The 20,296-nt window shown below is 42.5% G+C and overlaps 1 protein-coding gene across 2 annotated transcripts in view; it reads right to left on the minus strand.

Annotated features, from left to right (window-relative positions):
* LOC142208381 (formin-H-like) overlaps positions 1 to 20,296 on the minus strand; it is a 142,333-nt gene that overhangs the window by 56,059 nt on the left and 65,978 nt on the right. For both annotated transcript variants that reach the window (XM_075276850.1, XM_075276851.1), the window contains 2 exons: positions 17,082 to 17,240; positions 12,749 to 13,190 (listed from right to left, as the gene is read on the minus strand). In XM_075276850.1, coding sequence (XP_075132951.1) covers positions 12,749 to 13,190; positions 17,082 to 17,240 — 601 coding nt within the window. The remainder of the gene's footprint in view (positions 1 to 12,748; positions 13,191 to 17,081; positions 17,241 to 20,296) is intronic.

The following is a 20,296-nucleotide window of genomic DNA, read 5'->3' on the forward strand; positions in this document are numbered from 1 at the left end:
CCATGCACACGGTCAAGCAGTCCAGTGCCAGAGGCAGCAAAGCAACCCCAAAACATCAGGGAACCTCCGCCATGTTTGACTGTAGGGAACGTGTTCTTTTCTTTGAAGGCCTCTTTTTTTTCCCTGTAAACCCTATGTTGATGCCTTTTCCCAAAAAGCTCTACTTTTGTCTCATCTGACCAGAGAACATTCTTCCAAAACGTTTTAGGCTTTCTCAGGTAAGTTTTGGCAAACTCCAGCCTGGCTTTTTTATGTCTCTAGGTAAGAAGTGGGGTCTTCCTGGGTATCCTACCATACAGTCCCTTTTCATTCAGACTCCGATGGATAGTACGGGTTGACACTGTTGCACCCTCGGACTGCAGGGAAGCTTGAACTTGTTTGGATGTTAGTCGAAGTTCTTTATCCACCATCCGCACAATCTTGTGTTGAAATCTCTCGTCAATTTTTCATTTCCGTCCACATCTAGGGAGGTTAGCCACAGTGCCATGGGCTTTAAACTTCTTGATGACACTGCGGACGGTAGACACAGGAACATTCAGGTCTTTGGAGATGGACTTGTAGCCTTGAGATTGCTCATGCTTCCTCACAATTTTGCTTCTCAAGTCTTGTATTGCCACACTTCAATTTCTCATTGGGGCCCTTAGGGCTATAGTCACAACTTCCATGCCTGCCGCACCTTCTGTCCGCCCTTATGCTTGGCCTTAGGGTTGGGCACAAAACTACTACCTGATCTCATGACTTGGAGTCATGGGAAACATTTCTTTGGCTACGAGATGTGATCCAATTACGTTCTTCTGTTTTCTTCGAATCCATATGATGTAATCAATATGGCATATTGTTGTTTGCATTTGAATAACTGTATATAATGTTAAAATTCAATAAATAAAGACTTATATATAAAAAAAAAAAAATTTTGCTTCTCAAGTCCTCAGACAGTTCTTTGGTCTTCTTTCTTTTCTCCATACTCAATGTGGTACACACAAAGACACAGGACAGAGGTTGAGTCAACTTCAATCCATTTCAACTGGCTGCAAGTGTGATTTAGTTATTGCCACTACCTATTAGGTGCCTCAGGTAAGTAACAGGTGCTGTTAATTACACAAATTAGAGAAGTATCACATGATTTTTCAAACAGTGCCAATACTTTTGTCCACCCCCTTTTTTTATGTTTGGTGTGGAATTATATCCAATTTGGCTTTTTGACAATTTTTTTTGTGGTTTTCCATTGAAGACAAATTAAATGAAGATAATATTACCAAAGAATTTGTGATTGCAATCATTTTCTGGAGGAAAATGAGTATTATCTGACAGAATTGCAGGGGTGTCAATACTTTTGGCCAACACTGTAGAAAGATCATGACACTCCAAACTTATGTGGGAAACAAAATAATGTTTATTTTTTAGCTATATCCAGCTTGATCATCGTAGTAACAAGAATATACAGTTTCATATCCAGATTCAATAATAACAATGTTTTGTCTCTAAAGCCTTTATCAAGACATAGCTGTGGTATAAAGAAAGGACTTATCAAGATCAAAGGAATATTATTGGAGATGAGACATTGATATATAAATTGATATATAAATGTGACTAGAGTGATACAAAGTATATACCATGTCATAATTAGTAAACATCAAAACAAAATAGTAATGAAAATTAACAATTGATAATAATCTTCAAATAAATAAACATTTCTAAGGATGTTCGTCAAGGAGGAATGTTATGATGAGTGGGTGCTGTCAAAATAAAGTACATAGCATGTAGGCGCAAACTCAATTTATAAAAATATAATAATGGACAGTGGGACATGTTAATTAAGGACAGGAACTTATGGGTATTCAGGTTGGAGGTGTTAGGAATACAGTATAGAACAGACAATTAGTCCCAGGGAACCAGACTCCCCTGCACACTGAGGCAAAACAGCACTGAGCATCCAACACCCTCCAAACTTGAGCAGAATCAGGCCCCAGAGGTCTTCGCCAGAGCTCCTGATGGTGGAGATGGACTGGTCAATTCTGGGACCCAGAACCGCAGGCATCCAGAGGGCGTCACACGCACAGCGCACCCCAAGTCACAGCAGGACCCAGAAACCTGAAAACCACTCACCTAGGTGGGCATAGAAGCGGATGAAGCTGGTCAGCGGAGTAGCGTACAGTAATAGGTGTTCACCAGAAGATGGCGGAAGCACTAGTTGTACTAGTCGGGTCGGTAATCAGGAGGTCACACAATTTCCAGGGATGAGACAAGACGTAGTCAGACAAGCCAGGTCATACACAGGAGGTCATGTGGCACAGAAGGATGGAGCAAACGGGTAGTCAGGCAAGCCGGGTCATACACAGGAGGTCACGAGGTACAAAGTCGCAGGTCAAGGAGAGGGGGTCTGAAAAGTAAGCAGGGTCATACACTGAAAGCAAACAACAGATACACAATAGGAGGGAAGGAAAGCGGTCAGGGGTAAACAAGATAATGCAGAGTGGAGCTGATACCAGGGAACTGAATAACCAGTGTTGACCCGGAGCCAGAGTCAAACTTAAATAGTCCCCGGTTCGCCGCCTGCCCCTCTGACCCCGGAAGTCCTCATTCCGGTCCCAGGAGGAGACCGGCAACCCCCACAGACAGAAGAGCAGGCTGGCAGAATCTGTGCACTGTAGTAGAGGCTCCGGTCTGACTCCTAACAGTACCCCCTCTTCTATAAGGGCCCACCAGGCCACTAAAAACTGAATCAGGTTTAAAAGGAAATCTTCGGTGAAAATTCCTAACCAGAGTAGAAGCATGGACTGAGCTGCCTGGTTCACAAGAACGCTCTTCAGGACCGTGTGCTTTCCAGTGAACCAGATACTGCAGACCCCCTCTCACCCTTCGTGAATCCAGGATCTTCGCAACCTTAAACTCTTCCACCTCCTCAACTAATACAGGAGGAGGAGGGTTATCAGAAGGAAGGACAGGTGGACAATATTTCTTTAGAGATTTGTGAAAAACGTTATGTATTTTGAAAGATTGAGGAAGAGCCAGAAGGAAAGTGACAGGATTAATAACTTGAATGATCTCATCATAAGGACCTATAAATTTAGGTCTCAACTTGCGGGAAGGAATTCTCAGCTTCATATTCTTGCAGGAGTGCCAGACCTTCTCACCTACAGAAAAGACAGGGCCCACAGAATGTTTCCTGTTGGCTGCATCCCTATAAATCACCATAGAGTTCCCTAAATTATTCTGAACTTGATTCCAAATAGTGCGCAGTCTGTCAATCTCCACATTAACCTCAGGATTGACAGCAGTGGGGAAAAAGGAAGAAAAACAAGAGTGAAAACCAAAATTACAGAAAAAGGGTGAAGTGTTCAAAGCTGCATGGTGATGATTATTGGTAGCAAATTCAGCTAACACTAAACACTTCACCCAATCTGACTGACAACTGGACCCATAACATCTAAAATATTGCTCAAGGGTCTGATTAAAATGTTCAGTCTGTCCATTGGTCCCATTTGTCTCAGGGTGGAATGCAGAGGAAAATGACAGCTGGACACACAAAAGCTCACAAAAGGCTCTCCAAAATTTAGAGACGCACTGAACTCCTCAATCAGAGGCAATGTTTTCTGGGATACCATGAATCCTAACCACATGTTCTAGGAATAGGCGGGACAATGTCTTAGCATTAGATAACTGCGATATAGGGATGAAATGGCTCATCTTGCCAAATCTATCTACCACAGTCTTCCCCCCAGATGCCAGTAAAATTCATGGAAATAAGAGACCAGGGTCTCTTAGGAACTGGCAAAGGGAGTAACTCCCCCGTGGGTCTAAATCTAAGAACTTTGGCACTAGCACAAGTCCTACATGCCGACACATAAACAACAATATCCTGAGATTTAGAAGGTCACCAATAATAGCAAGACACCAGCCGTTAGGTGCCAGAAATCCTTGGGTGACCACATAAGACAGAATCATGAAATTCTTTCAGCAGCTGAAATCTAACAAACAACAACAAACAACTTTCTCTCTGGAGTCTTCAGAGGGGCCCACTGCTGAATCTCCTTGATCCTGGAAGCTAGGTCTACAGAAACAGCAGAGATCACAATACCCTCTAGGTTACAGGTAGAGAATCATCAGAAATCATAAGACTGAGATGAACAAAACTCCTGGATAATGCATCTGTCTTAATGTTCTTGGAGCCTGGCCTGAACATAACCACAAAATCTAATCTGGTAAAAAATTGAGCCCACCTGGCTTGTCTTGGGTTCAACCTCTTAGCGGATTCAAGAAAAAACAGATTTTTATTTTTAGTAAGGACAGTTATCTTGTGCCTAGCTCCCTCCAGAAAGTGGCGCCACTCCTCAAAGGCCCACTTCATAGCCAGAAGTTCCCGGTTCCCAATGTCAGAATTTTTCTCAAAAGGGGAAAGCTTTCTGGGGAAGAAGGCACAAGGTCTCAAATTAGTAAGAGAAGCAGAGTCTTGGAACAACACGCCCCCCACACCAATTTCAGAAGCGTTCACCTCCACAACAAAAGGTCTACTGAGGTCAGGCCGAACTAAAACCGGAGCTTTAGTAAAAGCTTGTTTCAGAAATTGAAAGGTGTCAATAGCCTCCTTTTTCCAATTCAACAAATTGGCACCCCTCTGGATGAGGTCCGTAAGAGGTTTAGCAATGATGGAGAAATTATGAATAGATTTTTAGCAAATCCTAAAAATCGCTGCAATGCCTTTAAGGAGGTAGGTCGGACCCAGTCTACCATAGCCTGAACCTTAGTTGGATCCATGCTAATCGAGGAAGATGACAACACATATCCCAGAAAAGACAGTTTCTGAACCCCAAAAAGGCATTTCTCAATTTTCGCAAATAATTTGTTCTCCCCCAGTATCTGCAACACAGATCTAACCTTTTAAACATGGTTCTCCAAATATGGAGAATAAACCAGAATGTCATCTAGATAAACAATAACATACCGACTAGATTGTGAACCCCACATAGAGCTCACAATGTACATTTTTTTCCCTATCAGTATGTCTTTTTTTTTTAAAGATGGGATGGAAATCCATGCAAACACGGGGAGAACATACAAACTCCATGCAGATGGCTTTTTGCCCTTGGCGGGATTTGAAAACCAGGACTCCAGTGCTGCAAGGCTGCAGTGCTAAGCACTGAGCCACCGTGTGACCCTCCCCAGACTAGACAAATTTTGAAAAATATCATTCGCAAAAATTTTGAAACACGGCAGGAGCATTAGTTAAACCAAAAGGCATTACTAGGTATTCATAATGGCCTTCTTGCATGTTAAAGGCCATCTTCCACTCATCCTCTTCTCGGATACAAAACAAGTTATAAGTTCAGCGTAAATCTAACTGGGAAAAGAATTTAGCTCCAGAGACCTGGTTAAGCAAGTCAGGGATGAGTGGAAGAGGATACTGGTTTTTAACAGTGACTTTATTGAGAGTTCTATAATCGATACACAGCCTTAAGCCACCATCTTTCTTTCAAAAAAGAATCCTACCCCAGCAGGAGAGGTGGAGGGACGAATATGTTCTTTTTGCAGAGAGTCCTTAACATAGTCTCTCACAGCTTGTCTCTCAGGTTCCGGTAAGTTGAACAGTCGCCCTTTAGGGAGTTTAGCATCAGGCAATAAATCAGTGGCACAATGTAAGATCTATGAGGCAATAAATCTGAGCGAGACTCAGAAAATATGTCCTCATAGCCTTTAACATATCTTGGAAGAAAAACAGAGACAGCAGATAAGGAAAGGGTCAAACAGGACTTCAAACATACAGACCCCCCACTTAAACTACATTCCTAAGCTTCCAATCTAAAACCGGGTTGTGCAATTGAAGCCAGGGCAACCCCAGAACTACCTCAGAAGGTAAATTTTCTAAAACTAGAAAGGGAAAGAGTTCTGAATGCATGATTCCCACCCTTACCACTAATGGAGGGGTGAAAATTTTTACTGAATTCAGAATTAGAGGTGTAAAATCAATGGCAGTAACTAGAATTGGTCTTTCTAACAGAATTAAAGGAATACCCAGTTCATGAGCTGTATGCAGATTTAAGAAGTTAGCTACTGACCCACACACGCATTAGCAAAAAGCAGCTCACTAGAAGAAGAAATTTCAAAAGGTAACCACACTTTTTGGAAAGACACAGAGGGGGTCCTTCTGGGGAGACCCTCGATGTTGAGCTCTCTCTGTAACTGGCCACCTGTGGCACTTGTTCAGCATGTGGCTTGCTTCACCACAATAAAAGCAAAGACCTTTACAGCTTCTAAACTCCTTGTGATCTCATGAGGTTATAGCAGCACCAAATTGCATGGGTTTGGGTCCAAAATTGTGCAAAATAACAGGAATAGGAGGAGGCAGGTCAGAGTAACCATGTTATCTCTTATGACCCGTAAGCGCCTGTCCAGTTTGATGGCAAGTTTCATGCTCCACTCTAGACTTGAAGGCTGCGGGTAATTGACCGAGCCATTTTTAACTGAGTTGGAGAGGCCTTTACAAAACTAAGAACACAGTGCCAGACTATTCCATTGGAATTGCACCGACCACCTTCTGAATTCAGCGCAGTAATCCTATGCTGCCCGGTTTCCTTGCCGTAATGAGGATAGCTTACCTTCACCCATCACCTGTACATCCGGTTCATCATATAGGAGGCCTAAGCCAGCAAAAAAGTTATCCACAAAAGACAATTTGGGGGTAATCAGGAGGTCAGTTTCCAGGGATGAGACAAGACATAGTCAGACAAGCCAGGTCATACGCAGAAGGTCACGTGGTATTGAAGGATGGAGCAAATGGGTGGTCAGGTAAGCTGGGTCATACACAGGAGGTCACAAGGTACAAACTCGCAGGTCAAGGAGAGGCGGTCTGGAAGGTAAGCAGGGTCATACACAGGAGGCAAACAACAGGAGGGAAGGAAACAAGGTCAGGGGCAAACAGGATAATGCAGAGTGGAGCTGACACCAGGGAAGTGAATAACCAGCGGCAAGCCGGAGCCATAGTCTAATTGAAATAGACTCTGGCTCACCGCCTGACCCCCTGACTCTGGAAATCCGCGTTCCTGTTCCAGGAGGAGATTGGCAACCCCTGCGGACTATTGAGGTAGAGATGAGCGAACAGTGAAATATTCGAGATTCGATATTCGTTTCGAGTAGAGCCTCAATATTCGACTACTCGATTGAATATCGAATCCCATTATAGTCTATGGGAAAAAATGCTTGTTTCAGGGGAAACCACTATTCGACTAAAGGAGAATCACCAAGTCCACGAATAGCAGGAGGAGAGTGTTTAGGAGGAGCGCTGTGCAGTTAAAGTATATTATTATAGTCTATGGGGTGCGTGCACTTTAACTGCACACGCTTGCAGTTACGCTGATAAAAAGTCAGCTCTCTCGTAACAGCAAGCTGCCAGCTCTCCCGACTAGCAAAGATGAGCCTGCGGCAAATCAACACTGGTTCTGCAGAAGGTTCGTCCTTGCTAGCAGCAGGCAGCTTGCTGTTACGAGTGAGATTATTGTTTCTCATAGGAATGAATTGACCAGCGTTGATTGGTCAGTGTACAGCATTCGGCCAATCAAAGCTGGTTCTGCCAGAGGCTCGTTTGTGAGGAGGCAGAGTCTAAGGTTGGACCACAATGGAAACTGCTGTGGTCCGACCTTAGACTCCGCCTCCTCACAGACTAGCCTCCAGCAGAACCAGCCATTGATTGGCCGAATGCTGTACACTGGCCAATCAACACTGGTCAATTCATTCCTATGAGAAACAGTAAGCTCACTCGTAACAGCAAGCTGCCAGCTCTCCTGACTAGGAAGTATGAGTCTGCTGCATTGATTTGCCGCAGGCTCGTCTTTGCTAGTCGGACAGCTGGCAGCTTGCTGTTACGAGGGAGCTGACTGCTCCTAGCAAGGACGAGCCTGCTGCAGAACCAGCGTTGATAGCTAGTAGTATTCGATCGAGTACGAATATTTTGAATACCATAGTTTTCGATCAAATACGTACTCGATCGAATTCTACTCACTCATCTCTACTATTGAGGAGGTTCTGGTCCTCCCACTGACACGGCATAGACAGAGGAGCGGGCTGGCAGCCTCCGTGCACTGTAGTGGAGGCTCCGGTCCCACTTCTAACAGGAGGGCTAAGAGAGGGTCAGAAAGGAAGACAATGCATAAGACAAATGTAAAACAACATACGGGATACATGGAGTAATATACACAGAATTTGTTGCCAAATCACTTAGCAGTATGCAGTAAAATGTCTGAACTAAACACAGGCAAAAAAGGGTAGGAGGAAACTGTTGCGCAAGTACTACTACAAGTACTACCACTAACAATAAGAATGTGGATAGCAAGAGCAACACTAATTCTGGTCTTGAGAGGCCTGCCAGTAGTCAGGGTGTAGCTCTGAGTAAACTAAGACCAGTCTGGAAACAAATTACAAATTTAATTAGCAATCCAATGAATGGAAGTTTTAGATGCAGTCATTTGAAATGTAAATGCTACTTATTATTACTCTATTATTCACAGATCACATAGATGAAAACGTCCATTTTTTTGAACAGGGAGTAGAGGTGGAATACATGAGTGTTGGTGGAAATAGTAGTTGCATAGGGTGTGCTACTGGTGGTAGTGCTGGTAGGAGCTCTAAAGGAACATCTGTTAGGAGTTGTGAGGGCATACAGCAGGAATCCCATTGGCATGACGAGTCATAAAAAATTGAAGATGATGGTATTGAATCTGATGATGATTTTATTACACATAAGACCTAACAACTGGGTCAATAGTTCTAGCTGACTTGCAGCCCAACATCAAGCAGTCTGGCCTAGGAAGATTTAAGGCAAGGTGGAGGTGGTGGCACTTGATGACACTTTTCTGGTTTCGGCAGCAGCAGCTACATGCAGACATCTTGTGTACAGATTGCTGGCAAGCAAACTCATAATTAGCCATGGACGTGCAGGCACACATGAAGGTGCTAGGCCTCTCCATGCTCGCATGTAATGGCAACACTAGTATATTTGGAAATATGGAAGTACCAATGGCACCAAGGGAGCAAGACTGTTCCATTCCTTCTCCCCACAATTATCTTTGTGGACAGCCAACGTCGATTCCAGACACCTAGATACCTAGATGGATGGTGGTCTTCCTCACATTATCATTCATTATTATCATCTGCATGTGCTTCTCTTTGTCCATACAATCTGCACCTAGTCATTGGCTGGTCTGTAAGTTTAACTCCCACCTGGCCAAATTACTGGCAATATAGACGCTGCTGTGCCATTTAGTGGAATCCAATGCATTTCTGCAATTCATGGCAGTGCACAGTCTCCATGGAGAATACCTAGCTGCCATTAATTTCTCAAGGAAAGTTATCCCTGCTTGATGACCATGTAGGCCTCTCCTTTTAAACTTCTAAGTGGGGAAAGTTGGACGCCACTCTCAATATATGGAGCATCAATTATGGGTAGGGGACAATACATTAGCTGTCATGGCCCACTGGATCAATATTTAATTTTATTTTTTTTAATACATATGGTTTTTATTTAAGATATAAAGTACATGAAACTAATGACAACATCAGAGTACATAAAAGTAATGCATCATCACTTATAAGAAATTAAGTACAGAGCATAGAGAAATACAACACAAGCAATGAAAATTACCACATGTGAGCAATAGCAATAATAGTATTGTATGAAGCCCATCTCCTTTTCACAGCTTCAGTAAGTGATAGCTCAAAGTACCATTGAATCAAAATACCCTCGAGGGGAGGGTAGAATGAAGCAAATAGCTCAGAAGTAGGTAGAACAGAAAGCTCTGATAAATAGGCCAACAACCAGACATATTGAACAGACAGACAAATTAACAATAGAGGGTACAGAAAAGAAAGAGAGAAGGAATGAATGACAATGGGAGGAGGTAAGGTGGGGAGGTGGGAACAGAGAGAGATTAGTCATGTTAAGACAAGAGGAGATGGGATGTGGTTGGGTAGGATCTAGGGTTGAGCAATCGGGATCGAAAAAGATCAGATTCCAATCAGCATTCGAGTAAATTTCACGATCGCGATCGGAATTCCGATCCCAATCTTTTCCGGAAGGATCGAGGTCAGAGGTTATTTCCCACATTAGGGTTGAGTGATCAGGATCGGGAAAGATCGGATTCCGATCGGTGATCGAGCAAATTTCACGATCGGGATCGGCTGTAAAATGATCGAAAATCAGATTTTAAAAACGATCCTGAAATCTCAAGATCGGCTCAACCCCAGTAGGGTCCATCTACTGTAATCCATCACTCAGAGTGAGATAAGGCGTAGCAACTTCTTCCAACATTCCAAGATTTTCGGATACATCCTCCTCCGTCTCTTCATGGATGATAGTGTTGCCAAGGCATGGCTAAGACAATCATGGTTGGATTTAGTACAAAATTGGGAGAGGAAACTTTTTGAGTCAATGTTTTGAGTGTCAGAGGCCACAATATAGAAATACAGCAAGGTCTGGTGCTTTCTAGTACTTGCATTACCTTACACGTGCAGGGCAGGCACAGTTTCAACAGGACCCATCCTTCTACTCCTCTAGTTTCTATACATTGAACTATTTTCCACCAACAACTTCACCAGTGCAAGCCATTGGTTCCAGTCCCCTCCCTTGTTTCATGGTTGTAAGGCGTAGTGCACCTTAAGTGGCACTTTTGTACATGCTGGAGTGTCAGGTTGAGCTGCAGTATATGGTTACTGATGCAGCAAACTACAGACACAACAATCACTTTTGGAAGATAGTTTAGCTTTTCTAGTTGGCAAGCCGGGCAATAAGTACACTGATATTGTTCCCCAAATGTATCTGCCAATTATGTCACACACTGCACTACTTGCTTGGAAGGTGAAGTGCACATTGAGTAGCAATGTTGCACATGCTGAAGTGTCAGTTTGAACAGCAGTATATGGCTACTACATGCACCAAACCTATTGAACTCAATGGGATTCTGTTTTACTGCGCTCACTCGGACAAGTGTTTACGTGTCAGCGGAGTGTTTACTCTGTGTGAAAGCAACCTAACATTGTGTAGGCAGAGTGACAATTGACAGTATTTACAGAAAAATTTGGGGTGCGCTATCAGCATGCCTAGCCTGGCTACAAGATGAAAAAGCAGGATTATCTGCCAAACGTGATCATTGTGTCTGTAGTATGCTGCATGTAGTAGCCATATACTGCTGTTCAAACCGATCTGTGCCCCGGTAAAGAGTCAGTCAGGTACGTCCTTTTTCAAAGCAGCGCTTATCGTGCTGTACAGTGTGAGCGGGGAGAAACGCCCCCTCCCTCTGCTCACAGTGCTCGTCCATAGACGAGTATTATCAGGAGAAGAGGGGGCGTTCCTCCCTGCTCACACTGTACAGCGCGATAGGTGCTGCTATGGAAAAGGACGAACCTGACTGACTGTCAGGAATGCCCTTCTGACTGTAAAGCGCTATGGTGCCGGCACCGATAGCTCTTCACCTGGGGCACAGATCGGGAAAGCCGAAAGTTCACTGAATTCAGCGCACTGTCGGCTATCCAGCAGTATATAGAACTGCCTGTGCCCCGGACCATGAAAGGTCCTCTTTAAGGGGGCATTTACACGGAGTAACGCGGTGCTGATTCTGCCAGGATAACTCACGGCAGAATCAGCACTGATAAAAAAGACTCCCATTGACTTCAATGGGTTCCATTTAACGTGTGTAACACATTGAAATCAATCGGAGGCTTTTTAACCCATTGATTTCAATGTGTTACGTGCATTAAATGGAACCCATTGAAATCAATGGGAGTCTTTTTTATCAGCGCTGATTCTGCAACGGGTTATCCTGGCAGAATCAGTTGCGAATTACTCCGTGTGAATGCACCCTAAATGTTGCACCCCTTTTTGTGACGTACATAAGCCAGTGTTGGCCACAACCCTTTTCTGAGGACATAACTGGCACATAAAATAAAAGTCTATGTCACAAGTATAATGATCAGGATTATGCAGAGGTATTTAGCTGGACCCAGGAGATTTGCCTGCTCTTTCAGGACTCCTGGAGAACCCCATCTGTTTTCAGAAGCCTCCCAAACATTTTGAGAAAGCAGAAAGTAAGTGGTATTGCCTCCTCTTGCGTAATAGTGACTTCTCATAAGTAAAAGTTTGTATTATAGGAAATATTGCCCATTTTATCTGCAGAAAATATTAAATCTTGCAGTTACTTTATTTAAACCCCATGACAGGTGGAGCAACTGAGGCCTCTGGAGTCAGCAGCCCTGTGTAGGCAGGAAGATGCAATGACATCATCACACTGCCTGCAATGAGACGCTGATGCCCTGTGTATTATCCTGTCAACCTATAGTTGTAGCCTGTGGAATAGACAATGGCAAGGCAGGGAACAACTTTACTTGTGTTCTGTAGATGAGAATACAGGGGAAAGGGGTATTGACACTGGCTTGTCTTTCTCTGGGCTGTGAGGTAGATGCAGTTGTATCCATTCTAGATAACATTCTTTGAGATATACAACCTGGACTGATATATTGAACATTGCTTAGACTGGAAATAATTGCAACTAATTCTTAGGTAAGAGAAGAACTAGCTATGTATCTAAACTAGGCTGTCTTCATTCTCAAACAAGTATCCTTGAATAATGAACCACTCCAGTATTATAAATGGAATATGGTAGGCTGGGGCCCTGGTATAGAATTTACCCTGGGCTGAGGAGCTTCAAGTAATACCTCTAAATATTACTGATGGTCTAATATATGGAATCAGAAAGTTGCTTCCTACCTTTTCCTGTGGAACAATATTCCAATGGAATGCTTTGGTTTTTATCTGTGTAGGGCTTGGGGTGAATGTTCGGTGATGGACTGGTAATGGAGGAGGTAAGATGGGACAAGGAGCTGACACCTGAGGAGAAGCTGTGAGGCCAAGTTTCATCTTTGTAGCTGCTGTCTCAGAACTTGTGTGATTCTCTAGGACCAAATGCTGTAAAGGAACCTCCTCATAAATCTGAGAAGTATCTCCCTGCTTGAGACACTTAGTCTTAGGTTGGCTGTAAATCTCCTCCTCCTTGTTCATCTCCAAGTCCTCAGAGGCAGCAGCTTTGCCGTCAGGTAAAGGACATTGATGCTTGTTCTGGCAGAGCTCCTGTAGGATTGCTATCCAGTCGTCTCTCATTAATATGGTTCTCTCCAGGCTATTGTTCTGCTCATTTAATGGGATCCGGAATCTAATGAGAAATAAAGAAAATCCAAGATATGGTCAATAAGGTGATGGAAGGAACAAGTATAATGTGTGCAGGAAATTTTTTGTTTTGAATAGCAAGTAAATTAGAGTTGCAACGCTATGAGTTTATTACAGTCGTATTCAGTGCCTCATGGAAATGCAGATTTTTTTTGGGGGGGAGGGATATGCTAATATATTGGGAGGAATTGCTAAAACTGGCACTTCCTAGGTAAGGCTAAGGCCCCACCGGGCAGAAACACAACGCTAAAGCGCTGCGGGAAGAACCGCGGCACGAATGAATTGCGGTTCTTCCTGCAGCACTTTCAACAGAAAGTACACAGAGTCTTCCTCCGCGGACTTTCTGTTACAGTTATAGCTATAGGAAAGCTGCTGGCGTTTCCGTAGATATAATTGACATGCTGCGATTTTCAAAACTGCGATGGTTTCAGATTTTTTCCGCAAAGTGGGCATGGGATTCCCATGAATCCCATCCACTTTATTCGCATGAATCCCATCCACTTTGCAAGTACTGTAAAACGCCACAAGTACTGTAAACGCGGCGTTTCTGGCCAGTGGGGCCCCAGCCTAAGTCAGAAACGGACATAGGTTGCACGTGTAACACACAAGTTAACTGGAGTTATAGGAAATTCTTCAGGCTGAGGCGTCCCAGGCCTGCCTTGCTCTCCACCCAACTGTGACCACTTTCACAAAAAGTGCAGGGTGTGGCTCAGAATGAATGATGTGGTAAATCTCAGGTACAAGAAAGGGTTGTGCACCAAAGATGTGCCACAATAACAACCATCTACGCCAGAAAATGTTTATAATGAGTTAATAAATTTCCCCAATTGGTTATAAAGAAATAGAATACTTTTAAAATACACTTTAGTCTGTGAATTTTTGCAACAATAGCACACTCCTCTGCAGAAGGATTCACACGAACGTCGAAAATGGCCATGTGGTGTCTGTTTTTTTAATGTGCCATATGATTACAATAATATTCATTCAAGTGAATGGAGGCTATTCATATGACCATTATTTTCACGGTCTATTGTCAAGGACCATCAAAATATAAGCCATGCTTTATTTGTAACCATTTTCACAGATATTTCCATACACTATAATGTTTTCAATGTCATTTGTGTGAGAATAGCCATGGTCTATGACCTTCCACCAATTCAGCACTCTTGTCTCATGAGATACTTTGTGCTGCTGGGGATCATGCCCCTTCCTCTATTTAATTCTTGCGCTGTCACCTGTCTCTGTGACTTGTCTCTATTGCTCTCTTTACATTCATGGGACAGGTATGAATTGGCACACAATAAATTCACTGTTCCGGATCTTTAGTTTTTCACCTTATTGCAGCTGACTCCTGAGATTTAATCAGATTAAATGAACATATGAATAATTTTCTTGAATTTCCTCTGCTAGAAATTGGTTTTGTTTCCGAATCATTTAACTTCCAATAAGAGAAGGAAATGTTGTATTCCTGAGAATATGTAGCGTTAATTTAACGTTGCTGATGACGGTCCATTGTCCTATACAGCTAATGAGGGGAGATAAGCAGCAAGAACAATGTGCTACAATGTATCTGTGCAGGGAAACGTTACACTATATCTATTGAAAGTGTGAACGCATCAGTCGGTGTGCGGTGCGGGGTCTGACCTTTTCAGACTACGCTAATTGCTGGCATTGTGGCAGCCAGGGAGTTTTGGATTTGCTTGTATTTGGCTACACATTGTGGATAGTGAAGAGAACGTCTGTGCAGTTCCCCGGATGCTGCAGGATGTTCTGCCACAGGTGAAAGGTCACACTCCTGCTCTAAATACTCCTGATTATGCACCGCTATAAAGTAAGATCTTTGCTGAACTTACTGAACTTTGCAAAAATAAATAATCTGAACTTGCAAATTAAAGATGATAGAAATTTGAGCTGGAGAATTTTAATCTTGCAGAAAATAATATGACAAGGTTTCCATATACATGTGGTTAAGCATGAATGCCATTGTTTTATCACAGCTAAAAACCAGGGTTATTGAGGCTCCTCCCATTTTCCAAGAACCCTACCCTCATTTTATTTGTATGGTTTTCACTAATTGTTTAGTTAATAATCTTATACCTTTACTGTTATTGAAATATTCTCTCCATGCATCGGCTACCCACAGAGCTTGTGCTTATGCCCAGGAGAATATGAACAAACAGTGCTGCAGTGCAAAGCACAATGACCGGACAGAGCAGAAACCTGAGTTACTGGTAATGTATCAGGTGCACTACAGACTACAGACATCACTACCTCAGACTTCAATGGGCAAGGCAACTAAACTTTAATCACTGATCAGTCTGTGATGTAATGGAGCAGAGCTGCAGTGTAAAGGAATGGGTAAAACAACAGATGGAGTTTCTCAAAATACAGGACTCATATATACTAGGGAAACCCTCGAATGAAAACCTATATGTATAAAAAAGCGGTTACGTAAGGAAACCTGCGGATTCCATAGACTATAATGTGTAATAATCTCTGTGGTTTCCACATGAAACGTGGAGAGAAAAGTCCTGAAAGCAGCACTTTTCTCTCCGTATAGTTAGTGTGGAAACTGAGAGGAAACCACATGGACCTCATTATAGTCTATGGAGTCCATGGGTTTCATTAGGCAACCACTATTTTATGCGTATAGGTTTCCGTTCGGGGGGGGGCAAACGGAAACCCAAACACAGATGTGAACCAGACCTTAGCAGTAATAGTATTTTTATATCGTATGTAATGGGCAGTATTATAGTAGTTAAAGTCCTATGCATGGAGACAATATTAGGAGGAAGAATATATATATAATATATATATATATATATATATATATATATATATATGTATTTGGTTAGTTACAATATTATCTATAAGGGGCACAATTACATATTAGCATTAGACATGAGCAAACAGTGAAATATTCGAGATTCAATATTCGTTTCGAGTAAAGCCTCAATATTCGACTACTCGATTGAATATCGAATCCCATTGTAGTCTATGGGAAAAATTGCTCGTTTCAGGGGAAACCACTATTTGACTAAAGGAGAGTTACCAAGTCCACGAATAGCAGGAGGAGAGTGTTAAGGAGGAGCACTGTGCAGTTAAAGCGCACGGACCCCATTATAGTCTATGGGGTCCGTGTGCTTTAACTGCACAGCGCTTGCAGTTGCGCTGATAAAAAGTAAGCTCCCTCGTAACAGCAAGCTGCCAGCTCTCCTGACTAGCAAAGAGTAGCCTGCGGCAAATCAATGCTGGTTCTGCAGCAGGCTCGTCCTTGCTAGTCGGGAGAGATGGCAGCTTGCTGTTACGAGGGAGCTGACTTTTTTGTCATAGGAATGCATTGACCAGCGTTGATTGGCCAATCAACGCTGGTTCTACTGGAGGCTCATCTGTGAGGAGGCGGAGTCTATTATCGGACCACAACGGAGACTGCTGTGGTCTGATCTTAGACTCCGCCTCCTCACAGACGAACCTCCGGCAGGACCAGCATTGATTGGCCAAAAGCTGTACACTGGCCAGTCAATGCTGGTCAATGCATTCCTATGAGAAAAAGTCCGCTCCCTCGTAACAGCAAGCTGCCAGCTCTCCCGACTAGCAAAGACGAGCCTGCTGCAGAACCAGCGTTGATTAGCCAAATGCTATACACTGTATAGCATATGGTCAATCAACGCTGGTTCTAAATTGAATATTTACTACGAATAACTAGTAGTAGTCGATCGAGGGCGAATATTTTGAATACCGTAGTATTCGATCTAAACCTACTCGATCGAATACTACTCACTCATCTCTAATTAGCATTTTTTCCTGCCCTATCAGGCTATCACAATATAATAAAATGATTCATATACTTTAGCAAACAATATATATATGCCCTTACATGTAATTGTTTCCAGTGCAGTGGATGGAGAATGTAGGAATGGAATGATACGTTCCACTGTTCACTTCACAATCTGACAGGTTCAGACTAATTTTTTCTGGCACCAGTTTCTGAGAACAGTAAAATATAAGTTCATCTCTCTTCACCTTTACCAGATATCTGTAAAATGATGCAGGAAAATATATTATTTACAGAACACCAGGCACACAATAACACAATGTATCCCCCAAAGCTTGTGATTCTGGATATGGACAGATATATTGTATAGAGAAAGCAGTTCACAGGTTACTCAGAGCTCAGTACCAACGTGATCTCCAAGGCAAGAGTAAAATTGTATTGTTCCAAAATACTGAACTTCCTGAATTTCAACCTTGTCTGCAGTTCATAATGAATTATAGGAGTCTGAATCAGGATGTATTATCTTAGTTGCTAAAAATATTAAAGACTTAACTCTTAAGTTCAGTCCAAAGTTAAAAAAAAAAAAAAAAAAAGGCTTCAAAATAGACACATACTTGGGGCCACACGGTGGCTCAGTGGTTAGCACTGCAGCCTTGCAGCACTGGAGTCCTGGTGTTCAAATCCCACCAAGGGCAAAAGACCATCTGCAAGGAGTTTGTATGTTCTCCCTGTGTTTGCATGGATTTCCATCCCATATTACAAAGACATACTGATAGGGAAAAATGTACATTGTGAGCTCTATGTGGGGGTCACAATCTACATTAAAAGAAAAAAAAAATAGACACATACTAGACATAAAAAAAAGCTGTCTATTTATTTTCCTCACAAAAAGATGACAGTGAATCTGCACCATTTATTACATCATTCTTATGTCCAGCTTTCTGTGCTTATCTATTTAGTTATTTATTAATTACTAGCTTTTACCCGCGACTTCGTCTGCGGTGATTTGAGAATTGGGCGGACACAGACGTGTGAAACTGTAAAAGTGCTTTAAAAAGTTTGGTGGGCTAGCAAATGTGATGTGTTGTATTGTGTATGTCGTGATACAGACAATGTGATGTGTTGTATTGTGTATGTCGTGATACAGACAATGTGATGTGTTGTACTGTGTCAGACAATGTGATGTGTTGTGTAGTGGAAAGCTATATGTAAATGTGAGTGAGTAGAGTGAGGGCTACTCCTGAGGTGACAGTAAGGAGTATGCAGGCAGGTTGAGGCAGGAAATGCCAGGCAGTGTGTGTGAGTGTGTATGTAGTGATACAGACAATGTGATGTGTTGTGTATGTAGTGATACAGACAATGTGATGTGTTATGTGAGTGAGTAGAGTGAGGGCTACTCCTGAGGTGACAGTAAGGAGTGTGCAGGCAGGTTGAGGCAGGAAATGCCAGGCAGTGTGTGTGAGTCTATAGCTGGGGCTAGGAGTCCTGCTTTTGTGAGTCTCCTGCTAGGAAGCCATGTTGTTTAGTGGCACCAAAAGTAGCCTGTGACTCAATCCTAAGGGAAAACTATGTTTGTGGAAAATTGCACACAAATCCGTCCAGGCGTTTTAGCGTGATTGAGGAACAAACATCCAAACTCACAAACATCCAAACACACAAACTTTCACACTTATAATATTAGTAGGATTAGCACATCTTTATAGCAATCAGACTTTCTTTTGGACACAACAGTCCAAATCTCCTGCACCGCCGCGGACAATATAAGATTCTATCTGCCTGAAGTCAGCACTATGGAGAGATTAGGAGATTCCTGCATACTGTTTTATTATTGAGTTCCATGGGCTGTATACGTTTGTATGCAGCAAACTCCAAAACTCTGTCTAGTAGTGGCTGCAGATAGAATTATATCATATAATGTTATGTCTATGGCAGGGAAAACGTTTATTAGAAAAATGGAGCCCCAATGCTATAAGGATACATCTAAAAATGAGTCTATATAGGAAAAAAAACAAAATTATTTAAGGCTAAGGCCCCATGTAGCGGGCCTCAGCAAAAAAGTTCTGCAGGAAAAACCACGGCAGAAATACAAAGTTTTTCACAGAACGTAGTCAGAGGACTTTCTACTTTGAAATCGTTTGAAAGTTTCCATAGATATAATTGACCTGCTGCGATTTCTAAAACCGCAATGGTTTTGGAACTCACAGCATTCCACTGCACATATTTTACTGAAGTGTGTGAACTGGATTCGCTCGACTCCCAACCACTTTGCAGTGATTATAAAATTCTGCGGTTTTTGCCGCAGTGTTTCCACTGCAGTTTACGCCATGTGAAGCCTCAATCTTACCCTTGATTCAAATCTGTGTTTGGTAATCCATTTGGAGAGTCCGCATGGGGACCCCTAAACGGACTACTGAACACATTTGCAAGTAGTGTGGGCCACACGGTGGCTCAGTGGTTAGCACTGCAGCCTTGCAGCACTGGGTCCTGGAGTTCAAATCCCACCAAGGGCATAAAACCATCCTCAAGGAGTTTGTATGTTCTCCCCGTGTTTGCATGGATTTCCATCCCATATTCCAAAGACATACTGATAGGGAAAAATGTACATTGTGAGCTCTATATGGGGCTCACAATCTACATTAAAAAAAAAAAAAAAAAAACATTTGCAAGTAGTGTGCAGTGAAAGCACACAGACCACATAGACTATAATGGGGTCCATGTGCTTGCCTCACACTGCCCACATGAATCATGCTGACATGAAAGTAGATTGAGAAGTACTTCCCTGTCTGCATGTTCCCTGTGGAGATCTCGTGGCATGCACATGTACCCCATTGTAGTCAATGGGGTCTGTGTGCTTTCACTGCACACCGCTTGCAAATGCGTTCGGTAGTTCATTCAGGAAGTTCCCCATGCGGACTCCCCCGAACAGATTACCGATGCAGATATGAACGAGGTGTTAGACTGAAGATGCAGCTTTTTTTGTTGCAAATTTTGCAGCAGTTTTTTGAGTTAAAGTTAAGAATAAGGTACAAACGTAATATGAAATATATAGAGATTCAAAACATCCATGTCTCTTAAACATAAAACTTGTAGGCCAGTTGCTTAGAATACATAATACACAATACAATCTAAAATTAAGAAAAAATGTCTTATTAGATGTCCAGATGAAAGGTAAGATAATACTGTAACAAAAATCATCATATCATGCTGCCAAAAAACTATTAAAATGTGAGATTTATATTTAATTAAATAGGGCAAAAAATTAAAAAGAACATGAAAAAATAAATTAAATACAATACATTCACATCCTGCATTGGGAA

Source organism: Leptodactylus fuscus, chromosome 6, assembly GCF_031893055.1.
Source record: "Leptodactylus fuscus isolate aLepFus1 chromosome 6, aLepFus1.hap2, whole genome shotgun sequence".
In the NCBI taxonomy this organism is placed as follows: domain Eukaryota; kingdom Metazoa; phylum Chordata; class Amphibia; order Anura; family Leptodactylidae; genus Leptodactylus; species Leptodactylus fuscus.